We start from the raw sequence: 16153 nt of genomic DNA on the forward strand, positions 1-16153 counted from the left end.
CCTTGGCACCAAGACCTCCGTGGTGCTGAGCCTTTCTTTCATAATCTAATCCTGTGACTACCGCTCTTACTGCTTGTTCCTTCCATCCAAGGGTCACGCAAAGGTAAAGTAAGTCCACAGTATCACCATGATGCATTATTACCCCCATTTTACAAGAAAAGGAACTGTGGCACATGGCAATTGAGTCTTTTGTCCTGGGTCACATGGTGAGTCACCATCACAGTCTCAAGCAGCCTCGGAAGCCCTTCCTCCTTCGCGCTAACCATCAGAACTTGAATTTCCTCAAAATCTGCTTGCTCTAATTTATTAGCCACAGTTCTACTGCAGCTGCAGACTTGTTCCACAGCGGTCAGAAACCACAGAGGGCATTCGGATCCCAGTACGGCTGCCAGGCAAGGCATGAACACTCCAGTGAAGGGAAAGCTGAAGTATCTCACACCTCCTAAGATCCTTCTGAGATGAAAAAGACTTCTGAAGGCATCTTGTTCCATCATCTCCCTATTACCCAGCACCTGAAAAGTTACATCCAGGTGAATCAAAATTTCAAACACTAATGTCCTGATTACAGAGCTGGCTACAAAGGAAATTAATGAATAATCATTTCAAGAAGGGATTTAAAATTTCCATTTTCATTTTATTGTCAAAGTAAATATATTTTTATGAAGAACAAAAGAAAATATACAGAATTGTAACTTATGTACACTGGCTTTATAGGTATTTTTGTTTCCAATTTACACAAATTTTGATACGTTATTAAAAGATATTTTATATAGATATGCATCTATGTACAGTTTTATTTACATACATTCATAGGATGTGATATAAACCAGTCAATAGATGATAGTTCATTTATATTAATTTCTAGAGGACAAAAGGAATGCATTTGCTTTAGCTAGACCTGCTGCTCTTGCACAGCACAGGCTCCTGCTCTGCTTAGCACTAGAATTGCAGTTTCCTATTTCCCATTTTGCCAACAAAAAGACAAACAGATGCTGTCTGCAAATGGAAAGGAAATGCAACATCCATTATAGAATTGTTCCTAATTACTGAATTCTACTTTCTTCTAAAGCTTCTTACAATCATTGCCAGAGTTTAAAAGGAAAAACAAAACAAGAAGAAACACAAACAAAATCACTTGCCTGCTATAATTTGATTATTTGTTTAAATTCCCTTCTTAGCCAGCTACCATACAAATTTGTTTCTTTTGGCTACTGTTCTCACCCATTCGCCCACCCCAGCTGCATGGAGCTCTGACATGGCTGTCGGTAAGGAGAGGATTACCACTGAAGATCACCCTTGGACAGAAGATCTCACGGTGCGGTCCCACCAGGCTATAACACCTCTCACCCTCCCGTGGGGACAGGCACATCCTACAAGACTCTGCTGGCCAGCAGACAAATGGAGACTCGGCTCCAGCCAGCGAGGCATTGACTCGCAGTGTATGCTTGGAATGCCCAGTGCTCACCAGGACCACCGGGCACCTCCACGGCTGGTGCTCTGGTTTCTCCTCCAAGATCACACAAGACAACAGGAGCAGAGACGGGAACAGAGCTCAGCCATTCTCACGAATGGCTTCCTGCTGCTTTACACGCTAGACAACAGCTCTGCAGCTAAAGACAGGGGATGCTGCAAACAGGGGTCAAAGGAAAGTGGTATTTCCTTCAACACAAGGGCATCCTTTCTCCCTCATGGCAGCACAGGACAGGAGAAGCAAGCACACAGTACGTGCTCAGCCACACCAAAAGGCTCCACTCCAAGCCGTTTCATCCAGCCTGAGCTTCCAGGTTTGCTTGGGATATGCCTTTGCTTAAAAATATATATGTGTATGTATGTATGAATATATATACATAAATATTTATATATAGCTCTAGCCAAGGAAAAGGTAAATACGAGCTGGAGAAGTCAGAGAGGCATAGAGGCGCATTCCAGCACTCTCCATGCCTTGCCTCCCCCTGTCCCCAACTCCCACTCTTCCTCCTCCTATGGCCAGTCCCTACAAATCCTTGGCTCAGGCGACCCAAAAACAAAGGAGTTGTTTTCATTTCAAAAGGAATTTGCTGTTTCCAAACTGGACAAATAGAGCAGCTTAATAAAAACTCACAATGAATGGCCTGTACATGAGCAAAGCCCTGAGGAATGCCAGGGCTATAATTAACTAGCAGCAAGCAACTCTTACATTTTCCTGTGCAGCAGAAAACAGCTAAAAATAAAACACTGTAATTTCCAAAAGAAGCAACAGCAAAGGAAGGAAAGATAGAAGGAAAAGAAAATAACATCCTTAAAAAAAAAAAAAGGAGAGACAAAAAGGAAGAAGCACTCCCCCTCCCTTGACCCAAAAAGAACATCATTCTCAAATCATCTTTAAAGGACATGGGACACTCAGACTTGGTGGTATCAAGTAACAGCATTGACTGTTCTGTAGAGACAAATAAATTATCACTAGAAATATAGTGAGCAAAGTGCTGTCATCAGCTGCTGTAGGATGGCTGGGTGGGAAGGGGAAAGTGGGACCAATCAGTTCACGGAGCGGATGGAGCGGTTGCTTCGTGGGAACCGATGCACCTTGACATGTTTGGACAAGTGGTCACTTCGAGCAAACTTCTTCTCACAGACAGGACATTGATAGGGTTTTACCCCCGAGTGGGAGCGCCTGTGCCGGGACAGCTCATCTGACCTGGAGAATCTGCAAGAGAAGAGAAGAGAAGTCTATTCAGATAAATGGATTTCTACATTTCCGAGTCTCTCACAGCAGAAAAAATAATTCCCCTCAGGCCATTGGGAGACTCTGCTTGCAGCAAAGCCCAAACAAGCAAACTTAAAGGTACACACAACAAGGCCAGTCTGGCCCGAACCAGCAGTCATTAGCAGTGATGGAAGCACACAATTATCAACCTCATCCCATGTCAACTCTGGACTCGGAGCAATGCAGGGAGGCAACACTTAAACAAATATTGCCGTAAACCCAATAACATGGGAACAGCTCAACAAAAACAGTGCTGCTCTTGATCCCTCTGCAAGTCCCCTGCAAAGCCTGTCCCACAACCTCTCTCCTGCAAATCCAAGCACAGACTACTCTCAAGCAGAAATAATAACCAGCATCCTGCAGATGAGGTCTGCTCCGAGCTCCTCAATGGCAGGAGCACAACGGATATCCAGTAACTGCACCTAGTCTGAGACAGACCCCAGACAACTGCCAGACACAGCTACCCAACAGCTACATGGCTTATCAGCTGAAAAATTGCCTTTTGTACGTGTTCCTGCACACTAAATAAAGAGTCATTAACATCTCAGTACCAGAGATGCTCAAAACTGTAACAGCAGAAATCCACGTGAGCCTCAATGGCCATTAGCATGGTTACTTCATGCATAAATTTAAATCAAGATTGAGCCTTTAATTACCAAAATTATCTCCTAGAGTAATTTCAATTTTAGACGTTTCCCACCTTCCACCTCCACAGAAAAATCCTCAAACAGCCACTGTGAATCCCATAGGCTTTACTGAACTCAAATCAGCTAATCCTGTGGTCTTAACAGCAGGGCTAGCTCTATTTCCAGCTTGGACCTGACTGGGAGCCACAGAGTTAATTAATAATGTCACACTAAAACAGTTTCCTCCAGATGGGTACAAAAAATTTGCTGCCTGACAAAGGGCAATTAAGTGTTTTGTCACCAGAGCAGTAACAAAGAGCAGCACTGAAAGAGAGCTTGAAAGAAATGGTATCAGCTGTTTATTTACAATAAATAAATGAAGTCATGGGTACTAGCTGAATAAATGGGGGAAAGAACATGTAGAAAAATGTGCCCTTCTGGAGCAAAATATCACGTCACCAACAGAGTGAATATGCTATTTTTATGAAAGTGGGAAAACAGGACCGCTGGGCTCCTATGAATAAGTCCTTCATGCAAGAAAAATAACTTTCTACATAAAGGTTTTAATTAGCTCTTATCTCCTGCCACTGGTTGAGGAACAGGGCACAGGCATTGGGAAAGCTGGGAATGATCCCCTCAGTTCCTGCAGCTCTTCAGTCTGGTGACGCTACTCGGCGTTTGCAGCCAGTGCAAAGCAGATGTAGATACTCACTGTGTTTAAGGTATGGTGTGGACACATCTCTCCCAGGGGCATTTCTAAGGGAGGTTCCTTCACTTGCCTTTTTTGCCTTGTCCTTGCTTCCCTATCCCCATGGTGAAAGGGTTAAGAGCGTTAGATGTTCTAATGAAGCCACAAACCTGTTCCTCGCTCAGGACATGTCTTCTTCATAAAGGCTATGAGAGGGGTTTCTCTTCACCCCTAGTGCCTGCACATTCACTTTCTCTAGCAACCCTGCTCCTTCCAGCCATGGCTTCCCAAAATCACAGTCTGGATCTGGGAGCAACAGGGCCAGGGATTTCTCCCAGGTCCTTAGCAGTGAGCCAGTCCCTGTGTCACATTCTTGGAGGAATACTCTTGTAGAGCTATGGATGAGTAGGACTAAGCACCTTTCTGGAAAAGATGGGATATTATACTGAGGCGCACTGCCTGAGTAGGACTCAGCACCGGACAAGGAAAATACCAGTGGCGGCAACCATGTCCAAGGAAAAGAGAGAGCAGAAAGGGAAAATCACCTTTGCAAAGAGCTACCCTGTTATATACAGGCTTATCACTCAGAGAAGCAGTAAAACCAGATGTGGCCAGGTTCCCTTGTCCCATGGCCTTGGCCACTAAGGTCACCATTTGCAACAGAAGTGCAGTAGCACGTGGCTGATCCTGCACAAGAGCTATGCAAGTGCATTTCAATGGGGATTGCCTGGATGGTGGAGGAGAAAGAGGAGCATATCAGGAATGAGCAGCTCCGTTCATACCCTGGGAGCTTGGATGAGTTCATCTGATAAAAATACACTGTGCCTCGTAACGATGTCCTTAGCTGAAGAGGCAGGAATGTTGCAATACTGTTCCCCAGCAGTCATGGAAAGATCAACTTACAGAGCCCACAGAAATAAACCTCGAGCTGTCGGTGTGTTTACAAAAAAACAACACAAAGGTTAGCAGAAGGAAGCCGGGAGGATCTGGTGGGCTGGCACTACAGTGAAATGATATTTGCAGCACGTTCTGGCATGCAGACCACCCCAAGAAAACTGCAAATAATCCCCGGTAGAATGGCAAATTCAAACAAAAACAAGGTACCCCCAAGGAACACCTCACTAACCCAAGTCACTGCCATTTCCAGAAGGATTCCTCCTTCAAAATAAAGGTGGAGAGATCTGGGCAATCCCACATCAACTAGAAGAACCTCTTTCATCCTCCTATCTGGTGGGACCTCAAAGGACCTGTAACTGCATCTCGCTTGGAGACAAATCCTAGAGCTCCTCGATATGTAGGATGTATCTTCTGTCCCTTGGCCAAATGAAGACATTGTTATGTGGCTCACAGGGCAAGAAAGGTCAACAGCTTCAGCCTAGTACTCTATGGCCACCGAGACTGACCCAGAATGAACCTCTCCTCTCTAGTGAAGGGGAGGCTCTGGATTCATCCTGCCCAGCCCCAAAGCACCACTACAGTAAAACAGTGCTCCTCCTTCATACCTGCAAACCCATTTGCACAGCACCAGCAGAAAAGGCCACTGCAAGACACCTGCCCTGTCCCATGTATGGCCCTCCCCACACTCTCCCAGTCCCACACACACTCCCAGCCACATGCATTATAATCCTTTAAACCCTCCCTACAAACCCAAGCAGAGCTTGTAGTGCACGCTGTCACCTGCAGAGCTGGCTGCGGGGAAGCACTGCCAGATCAACGATGCAGTGGGGCAGTTAAATGCAGTTGCCTAATCCCCCCAAGCCTTACAACAACTGCAGCTTCCTATGCTGCTGCGCCAGGGGAGGGAAAGCGAGAGCTTCTCCTGCTCCATGCCATAACATGGTTGCTGGGCATCAGCCCACGCTGCAGCTCAGCTTTTTGGTCAGAGCTGTCTCAAGAGCCAGGCTAACCAAAGGCTGCCGTGTGCCAGAGGTATAAAGTGGCAAGACATGGATCAGTGCACTGACCAGTACAGCAGGGTATTGAACGCAACGGGTCACCAGTCACTTATGAACACCTCTCTGCAGCCTGTGGAAAACAGCTCTTGCCCCGTGACAAGGAAGAGCACAAGCAAGCAGGGTTCAGCCTCCTCTAGGAAGGTGTTCGGGGCTCTGTAGCCATCCTAGGGGTTAGGAAAATGTTTGCCATGTGCACACCTCTACCTTGGTGCACTGAAAGGATGCAACTTCACCACAGCAGAGCTGCCCAGATTGCTGAGAAAGCTTTAACAACCCCCACACACAGCTCAGCCACTTTGTGCTAAGCAACACTTTGTTTTGGTTTTGAAACTACTATCTTCAGTGAGCTCAGATCTTAAGTGTCTTCTGTGACAAAATAAATACACAAACACAAGAATGCAGGAAAAGGGAGCGGAAAGCAGACCCAAGCAGCGTTTCAGTCCTTAAAGCACTTAAAAGCACATTCATTTGGTATGATATAAAACTGGGAGCAAACAGAGTCCAGATGCATTTGACTTAATTCATGTGAGATCACAGCACTTGCTGAACTTCTGGAAAAGGTAAACACATTTTATTGATGAAAGGGGACCATGTAGTTCAGTGCTCAGTTGGGTCTGGCCTTTGATGTGCACAGGGGATGTGCAAGAATCTCAGGACACCACTAACGATCGCTGTGAGCGCAGGAAACAGATCCTCAAGCACTACCTCTCCTGCTGGCTATAAAACTTCCCCTTTAGAGCGGAATTTGCGGGTGTTGGGGAGTGGGGTACCAGCCTGGGCTGTGAAATACAACAAGACAAATAGCAACAGAGAGTTTGAAAAGCCCCTCTGGCAGCTGTTTGTGTTCGGGACACACCTTCCTCACAGCTACAGTGCTTAGCCCTCTTGGGCTTCTCATCTTTAAAAACTGTGACTGGCTAAAAGTGAAACTTCAGAGTAAGCCAGGCTGCAGGACTTGCACTTCTCTTGGCCCACCTTACACCTGCATCCTGCTTTTGCTGCACACCATTCGCTGCAATTCTGGGAGAAGACAGGCACCGCAGCGTAAATTCAATCTCCAACCTTTACCACATACTATTTTCCCCAAATGTTCCCCTTGGTTTTGCATCCTGGGGAACACCAGCTCTATAACAAAACAGAGCTCTGGAGAAGGACCCTCACAGAAAGCACTTCAGGCTCCTAATCTTGAGCCATAAAAGTCACTGGGAGAGTTCATATAAACCTGAGAGTGGATCAAACCCTGATGTGCCACATGCATTTGTCACAAAAACAAGAGTTTTGCTCACATCTCAGTGTAAGGAAAGCTAACACGATACCCACAGGCATACTCACAGGCAGGAGGCACATCTGCCACCTGTGCACATGTACTCTGGCAACCAAATAAAAAGAAACTAGTTTCTCTACTGCAGGTCAGGAGCAAACCAGCCTGCGGCTTATAGGACCAATCAGCTAAATAATGTGGCTTTAATTTCAGGGCATCCCAAGCAACTGAGCCACTGAGCCCGGCTACTGAAGTGCCACCAGTATAAGAGAAAAGAAAATACCATCAGGGCTTGTAGAACCAGCATAAACTGAGAAGCGGGAAAGAAAACCACCAAAGAAACTAATTGCATTGATCTCCTCAGTCCTTCCAAGAGACAAACTTCAAACTGGTCCAGTTTGGGAGTAGAGGATTCAGCCCCATTCTGACCTTTTCCCTCAAACCAATCCAGCCATCTCTAACCAATGCATGTCTCGCATACTTGCATTTTTATACAACCCTCTCCTGTTACTTTTTACCTTGCCTGTTCCCCATGATCACAACACATTTGCTCATTAGACATTGCTCACTGAAGTTTTGCAGGATATTTTTAGAAATAAACCTGGTTTAATTTAATACAAGGGAGTTAAGATCTTGTTTTCTCCTATCATAATCCATGGTGCTGTATATTAACACTCGCCAGAAGGTAGACTAGTAATACAGCTAATTGGAAAGAGGAAAGAAAGCTTCTGTCAAAGTTTCCTTAAAATAAAAAGATTGATTTTTTTTAAACAAATTTTTCATTTTTCAACTAGGATAAAAACAAGGAAAGAAAAAAAAAATCAAACCTGCTGCAAAATGTTTTGCTCAATCAACTCTGCAATCTTCCATTCAAGCAATGCTTAACTCCACCTCAGCCTTCTGGTTATGTTACATCTGACAGCTCTTTGCAAACTTTCAGTGGCACCCACACATTTTTCTGACTCAACGCACAGAATGAAACTCAGGGCATGCTGGAGTGTCACTGCCAGCACTTCCAGAAGGAGTGGGACGGAGTGCATTTTCTATGAAACTGCACAGAATACTTTTGCTCTTAGCCACACTCAGCCCTTCTGCGCTCATGTTTAGCCTCGTGCAGTTAGAGCCACACACACCACACGCAGCAATTCGGCTCTAAACCATCCAGTTCACTCACAGCCCTCAGCTGGTACCAGCCGAGCATCTGCTGCACCTGGCGTGTTGCAACCAGACCGATATGAACCCAAGGTATTGCCTGCAGGAACAAGCTTAATCTGACCCTCTTGGAACGAAATACAAATTACAATGGACTCCTTTTATTTTTTTTAAGACACTTAAACAGTCCGTGCCAGCAGGTGATGTTCTGCTGTTTAATTTACCAAAACCTCCAGATTACCCAACAGTAAGAAAAAGGCCTTAATTCTCAAACCAACCAAACAAGTTCTGGGAACAGAAATAGTTTCTAAATCGGAGTGCAAGCCCACTTGCTTGGCAAGCTAGGTAGAAGGAGCAAAAGAGAGTTAGGGGGATAGGACAGTGCTGCACTCCAATACTAACCTCCATCCACAACCCGGCCACGTGCATGCAAAAGGCTTTTCTCCCGTGTGCCTCCTCAGGTGGGCTTTCAAATGGCTGCTCTTCGTGTACATCTTGGTACAACCAGGAAAAGAACATTTGTGCATTTTAATGAGTTCTGCTGCAGGGTTCTTTTGAAATTTCTGGCCCACGATGATTCCTGTCTCACCCTGAATCATGCCTCCTGGCCCAATTGGCTTGGCGGCGATGGGGACGGGAGCAATGCGGACAAATTTAGAGGACAAGTTCAAATTGGACGACTGAACTATCTGAGGCACAAGGGCAAATGTCTGTCCTTGGATGTTGACTAGGAGCTGTGCAATTTTAATGTTCTCTTGTGCTGGTCCTTGGGAACTAGGGCTTGTATTGGATTCCTGTTTGACCTGTACAGGCTGAATTTGGAGCATAACCGGTATCCCATTCTCCACAGACATTCCTCCATTTGAAGCTTGGCCACCTTCTGTTGAGTTGCTCAACGGTTCATTTTTACTCTCTTTTAAACTAGTGCTGGGTAACATATGGTCTTTTTGCTGTAGCGAAGCAACAGAAACTTGGCTGCAAGCTCTCAAGTCCTTGGTCTCACTTTTAGGTCTTTCTTTGAGCTCCAACTCCATGTTCTCCTCCAGAAACTCCTCAATTTCCTCAAGCGTGGGCTGAAATGGTCCAGAATCTTCCACATCCACAGCAAATTCAGGCATCCTAAAGTACTCCTCTTTCACTATGGGCTGAAGCCTTCTTTTGTCCCACCATGATGCAGCGGTGTTCCCCAAAGATGCCTGGGACAATAAGTAGTCTAAGATACTGTCCTGACTTTCTGCACTGGACGTGCTTCCATAGCTGGAGCTGAGAACCTGTGAGTCAGGGCTCGAACAAGAACAGAAGCTGGACGAGTCACTGTCATCTTCTGACAAGGGAGAGGGCATCATTTGGTAGGACCTCACCCCTGCTGTCATGTCCCCAAAGTATCCAAGAGAAGATCTTGTAGATAAAAAGGATTCATCAGTAGGCAGCAAGTGATCCACCATTCCTGGGCGATCTGTTATGGATATCCCAACAGCATATACCAGGTGGTGAAAGTTCAGATAAGAGCCTGAGTACAGGAGAACAAAACAGTAACAGTCAGAAGTCAGTTTCATCATTTATCTCCATGCACTAAAGCTCATAAAGTCCTCTAGCTCACAGAAAAGTCCAAAGCATTCAGTCTCCCCGAGTATACACGCTGCTATGCACTTTGATACGTCTGTGCCACCCCTTAAGGACTGTCAGGGCTAAAGTGTTTTGCAGGATTGCACCACGTATTTGCAAAAGAATTCTTTCAGAAATAATTTCCCAACTGTGTGCACTCCAAATTTACAGCTCCCTTCCAGAATATTACTGGCAAGAGAAAATATATTATGGGCTTTCACCTAAAAGTGAAAACTAGAGCCAAAGAAGGGAATGGGGAGAAAAAATAAAGCACTGAAATTTCAACCACCCAAAAGAAAACCAAATAAAAAGAAGACGTTTATTGCTGGTCGCCATAAAAAACAAATCCTTTCCTTATCTTGTAGCTTTCCACCAAGCTTATTTTTAACTTCCTCAGTTCCACAAATATAGGCTAATCAGCATAATGCAAGGATCAATCTGTCAGGAGCCAAAAATATTTACTGTGCTTCAGCATTTACTAGGCGGATTTTCCCCTCCAGATGTAATGAATCAGTGTGCCAACGTCATCATCACCTGCACTGCCCTTAATAAGGTTGGCACTGCGCTGAGCTAATTACCATGTACAAGCAAGCCAGCTGGTGGCTGGTTTCACCTCATCACTCCATACTCCTCTCTCCGGGTTGAGGTGATCCGAACCTCATGCCAGTTGCTAAACTGGAAGGGCTCATAGGGACCCTCCGCATCTCAATCCGTCACAGCCCACAGCAGGCAGCTGTGCTCCCAGTTTCCCTCCTCCAGTCAAAGCAGTGAGCAGGTAGCATCCTGCAAGCTCTTACTCACATGAGCCATAATCCTGCTGCAATTCTACAGAGGCACAAGGGCAAAATCCATCCTTCCTAGTGCAGCCCACCACCATACTCACTGGCAGTGGTGAACACCCTGCACTTTCTTAAGCCAAGCAAACTTCCTAGAAAGGTTTCTGGGGCGGGGAAGGCAGGAAGGGCATCTGTGTATTTGTTTTCTTCACCCACCCAGAGGAAAAAAATACATTGCTTCGGGAGGGAGAGTATGCCTCTTAGAGAGCAAAGGCAGGGAGCTCTGGACGGAGCAAACACTGGCTCTCAGTCATTCCCTCAAGGTGACTGATTGAAAACAGAGCTGTATATGTGCATAATAAAACAACTCTTTCTGTGGAAGGTATGTGGACTGCAGAGATAGAAGTCATTTGATCAGCCTATGAGGATTTGTGTGTGTGTGAATTAGGAGGCATGTGACCTAGCACGAAGGAAATGCCAGTCAATCTTGTTACACGCTGTCATTTTCCACAGGCTCTGCTGCTGTGCTTTGGACGCTTTGCCATGAATAGTCAATAGCTCCCAGTTTTGTGCAGGGAAGGGGATGGTTTTTATTGCTATTGCAGAGCATCCTTGCTGCCTCATCTCAAAAAATTGCCCTGTCTTTGCCTCCTCTGGAGACAAATCTAAAGGTGTCTATGTGCTTAGCACTGCAGCGAATGCAGAGTGAGATATTTTATACAACACCTTGATAGAGCTCCATCCCATTGGCAGCACCTATTAATATTTCACAGGAAACGGGGGGAAAACCATATTTCTTAAAGATACAGCTACCTCCGGCGCAGGCTGAAAGACAGACTTAAAAGTAAGATTGCACATTTTCCTGGTCTGCATGGCCTGTCAGTCAGCTGTGCCTCTGAACCGATAATGAAAAACCCACATGTGCCGAACACGAGGAAGTTCAAGCAGAGGTTAGTGGCTCTGTTTTGTGACCTTAGCCTATAATCATGTCTTATAGTAAAAGTGAGGAGTCAGAAGAGCCGAACTATTTCTAACACAGGAGTTTGTTTGTTTTGTGGTTTGGTTTCTTTTTCTTTTTTTTTTTTTTCAATCTCTCTCTTAATGGAAAGCTCCTCCAGCAGAAATCCCAACGCTGAGCAATTCCCAGTTTTGAAAAAGAAAACACAATCTGCTTCTGAGAAGTTTGTATTGACATCCCGTAAGAAACAAACTGCTCGGGTGAATTCTGTCTTCCACCAAGAAGTGGGGACTGCCTTGTGAAATGGGGGGCAGAAAGGAGGATCTGCCCTCAGATGGTTTCTGATCCTCCCTCCTATGCCTGCATTGTTCCAGCCTGAACTGAAGAACGGAGCTGTGAGCGAAATCTGGATTGCAATGTGCTTTTTTCCTCATAAAAGCTGATGAAAAGAGCCTGCACCACAAGCAGCTGGTAAGGTTCTTTATCTTAAAAAAAAAAAAGAAGTTCCAAGTTTTCTTTAAATGTCTGTGAGAACTAGGAAGCCACATATCAAAATATACATATATTCCACTGGGAATAGAACTAAATCCTAATTTGAATAAAGGCTGAAAGGAGAGGAAAAAATACCTAACGAACTCCTAGCAACTGCTGTGAGTGACATCCTTCAGCAGAAAACAGTCAGCACACTTCCTTCTCTGTCTCTTTTGACAAGGAGCAACGTCATTCGGTGTAACTGGAGTGATTTTAAGCAGAGAGGAGACTGTCGGAGGCAAATACATCCAGGCACATTAGAGGCCAGATCTGCTTTCTGTACGCTCTCAAAACTTGCAGAGCAGCCAAGAAGATTTTGGGGAATGCCTGGAATGCAGGATCGGGCCCAGGCTATATTTTATCCTAAAGGCCAAACTAACAACCAAAAGGTTTTCACCCCTAGTTTCCCCGAAGACACAGCCAAAACCAGAATAAAAAACAGAAACCAAAAAAAAAAAAAGGCAGGGCAACACAAGCTATGAAAACTAATGATGCTGTTTACATAAAGCGCTTTCATCTCCAGGAGCCCTGAAAACATGTTGGAAATGTAAGCACCTATAGAGTGCCTGAGTCCATGAAAAACTACCACTTCTAGAGTGAAACACAGCAGCTGTTCAACAGCACACGGCGGTCACTGGCTTCCAAGAGTTCCCTGGGTTGTTATGAAGTCCTGTCTGCCAGAAACATGTTGTTCTGTTTAAAACCTGTCCATCTAATTGCCAGCTAAAAAAAAAAAAAAAAAAAAAAATCACAGCAAAAATATAATCACCAAAAAAACAGAGAAGGCATGTTCTGACTCCAAGTAACACTGAAATGTTAAGTCCTGGGAACCTGCTGAAACACGAGGATGTATTTCCCAGCCTGTCATTTCTGGACGGTCAATCCACACAGCAGCATATGGGCTCAGATAGGCTGACAGTCCTTTCCCACTTATACTGCAACAGCTCTTTCTAGTTTAGGACAAATCTCTTTAGGGTATTCCCTTGTCCCCTAGAAGATTTAAAAATCTGTTCAGGGTGACTCAAGCTCCCTAGATAGAGCCATAAACCAGGCTCTAAGAATTTTCTAAGTTTCTAAGAAATTAAAATAGAAATGCATTAGGGAGGGGGAAGAAAACAACAACATAATAAGAAAAAAGAAGCCAAAAGCCAAGAAAATCCATCTGCTGTTCCCCCTTCTGCAAGGTGACTGTGCTGCTCCCGGGATACTGAGAGGGGGTGTTTAGGGTCTACCAGCTTCTTTTCAACCCCACTGCCTCTGGGACGCTGCAAAAACATTCCCAAAGACTTATTTTCCTGGAAGCTACCCACACCCCCATCTCCAAACTTTGGCACTTTCTCCCCAGGCAGCCCCCGCACCCCAAGGCAGCGAGTGGTACCCCAAAATAACACCTGGCATCAGCCACTCGGAGGGGGACACAATTCCCCCTCCCCAGCACAAGCACAGACAGGTTTCCACAGCTGCCAAGGATTTTCTTGCTTGTTTGGAGATTGTTGTTGTTGTTATTTTAGGGTTTGTGATTATTTTTCTTGGGTTTTTTTTTTTCTGCTCCGTCTCTCCCTTTTCAGAATGCTTTTGGGGTCCTCCTCAGAAACACAGCCAAGATGACCGGGAATAACATCCCCCAGCCTGGAAATAGCCCTCCGACCCCTGTCCGCAGCCCTGCTGCATCGCCGGGGGGGGGATTTAACCTTCTATCCCCCCCGTCAGGGGCAGCAGAGGCTCAACCACCATCACCCCCCAATCCCGGCGCTGCGGCAGCGGGGTGCGAGGGATGCGCACCCGCGCATCCTTACCTGAACTCCTCTGCAAGCCGGGGAGGGGGGTAGAAAACGCCGAAAAGGACCAGAAGAACAGACACAAAAAAAATTAAAAAAAAAAAAAAAATAACCAACACGGAAAAATGTAGAAACAAACAAACAAACGGAAAAAAAAAATAAAACGCGGAAACGATTAAAAAAAAAAAATAAGAGAAGCAGAAACACTAAAAAAAAAAAAATGCACTAACAAACGATAAAAACAAACCAGAAAAAAATAAGAAGAGAAAGCAAAAATGATTGTAGGAATAAAAAAAAAAAGTAAAAAAAAAAAAGTCACGATAAAACTGCACAATTAGCACAAAGCAGCCCCCGGAGCGCGGGACGCGGGCGCAGCTCCCCCGGGAGGCGGGTGCGCGGCTGCGGAGCGCGGCCCCGCTCCCGTAGTACTATATCCCTCTCACATGACGGGCGCCCGGCGGCGGCGGGGGAGGCCGCGGAGAGGCTCGGCCGCCTTCGCCGCCCCCATTGGCCCGAGCCCGGCCTCAATGGGAGCCGCGGCCCCGCCCGGAACGGCCCCGCGGGGCGGAGCGAGCGGCGGGGGGCGAGCGGCGGGAGAGGGGGAAGCCTGGAGGGGGGAAACCCTGGGGAAGGGCTTGGTCCGGGAGCTGTGACAGAGCCCGGGAGCGGCAGGATCCCCGGAGGGGGATCACCCCTGGAGCGGTGGTGCTCCGGGAGAGGGGCACGCTCGCAGCCAGGCGGCCAACCGTGTCCTCAAAACTGTGCATCCAAAGCAGCGTGGCCTGCAGGGCGAGGGAGGGGATTCTGCCCCTCTGTTCCTCTCTTGTGAGACCTCACCTGGAATGCTGTGTCCAGTTCTGGAATCCTCAGTGTTAGAAGGATATGGAGCTGTTGGAGCGGGGCCAGAGGAGGGCTACAAAGATGATCGGAGCGCTGGAGCACCTTCCCTACAGGGACAGGCTGAGAGAGTTGGGGATGTTCAGCCTGGAGAAGGCTCAGAGGAGACCTTAGAGCAGCTTCCAGCACCTGAAGGGGCTCCAGGAAAGCTGGAGAGGGGCTGTTCACAAAGGCTTGTGGGGATAGGACGAGGGGCAATGGGTATAAACTGGAGAGGGGCAGATTTAAGCTAGACATAAAGAGGAGTTTCTTCACCACGAGAGTGATGAGGCACTGGCACAGGTTGCCCAGGGAGGTTGTGGCTGCCCATCCCTGGAGGTGTTCAAGGCCAGGTTGGATGGGGCTTTGGGCAGCCGGATCTGGTGGCAGGAGTTTGGGACTGGATGATCTTTGAGGTCCCTTCCAACCCAAACTATTCTATGATTCTAAGCTTCCAGAGAGGTGCACACTCCTGGAAGTCTGCAAGCCCTTGGAAGTGTGTAGCCCCCTGAAAGTATGCAGGCCCCTGGAAGTGTGCGAATCCTTGGAGGGGTGCACGATCCTGGAAGTGTGCATGCTCCTGGAGGGGTGCAAGCCCCTGGAAGTTTACAAATCCCTGGAGGTTTGCATTCCCCAGAGGGGTGCAGGCTCCTGGAGGGGTGCACGCTTTTGGAAGATCCCTAGAGATCAGCAGGTCCCTAGAGGAGTGCAAATCCCATGACCTCACTCCTGTCCCATAGCCTCATGCCTGCTCCTTTCCTGCCTGACATCTGGAGCTTAAAAAGGTGATTTCCAGTATGCTGGAAAGCATTGGGTTTTGGGGTAACCTCCCCCCTCCAGTGTTATTACAGTCATTACTGATTTTTTATATAAACACATATTTTTATATGCATATATCATACTTATGCACTCTTCAGTATGGATCAGGATCCATGTTTAACTCCTGCAGCAGTGCAGCTCAGCTGAGGAAGCATGCAGGGTGCCAGGTGCAGCAGCAGTAGGTTTTTAAGCTCAGTGGTTTTCCAGTTTGAGGTTTTTGTTTTTCAGACCCCTGGGAAAATGCAGTCTGGGGTCTCAGAATGCAGCTACCTGACAAAAGGTCTGTGTGCTTTTTTTTGAGAGCATGGAACTGAGCATCATCCCTACTCTCCATATTGAGGGACTATGGGCCTTACTGTCCTGCAGGAAAAAATGAGGTATTATC

The 16153-nt window shown here is 46.5% G+C and overlaps 1 protein-coding gene across 2 annotated transcripts; it reads right to left on the reverse strand.

Moving 5' to 3' along the window:
* Window positions 1-1145: 1145 nt before the first annotated feature.
* On the reverse strand, window positions 1146-14216 carry KLF15 (KLF transcription factor 15). 2 transcript variants are annotated; one of them, XM_054076914.1, is made up of 3 exons: window positions 14092-14216; window positions 8828-9935; window positions 1146-2683 (listed from the first exon to the last, which is right to left on the reverse strand). In XM_054076914.1, exons 2-3 carry the CDS (start codon window positions 9868-9870, stop codon window positions 2515-2517), a joined length of 1212 nt encoding a protein of 403 aa, XP_053932889.1. In that variant the 5' UTR covers window positions 9871-9935; window positions 14092-14216; the 3' UTR covers window positions 1146-2514. The 2 variants fall into 2 exon arrangements, with proteins under 2 accessions (XP_053932889.1, XP_053932887.1); XM_054076912.1 differs by lacking the exon at window positions 14092-14216 and adding an exon at window positions 10832-11142.
* Between the last annotated feature and the right edge of the window lie 1937 nt (window positions 14217-16153).

Source organism: Cuculus canorus, chromosome 11 (assembly GCF_017976375.1).
Source record: "Cuculus canorus isolate bCucCan1 chromosome 11, bCucCan1.pri, whole genome shotgun sequence".
Lineage (NCBI taxonomy): Eukaryota > Metazoa > Chordata > Aves > Cuculiformes > Cuculidae > Cuculus > Cuculus canorus.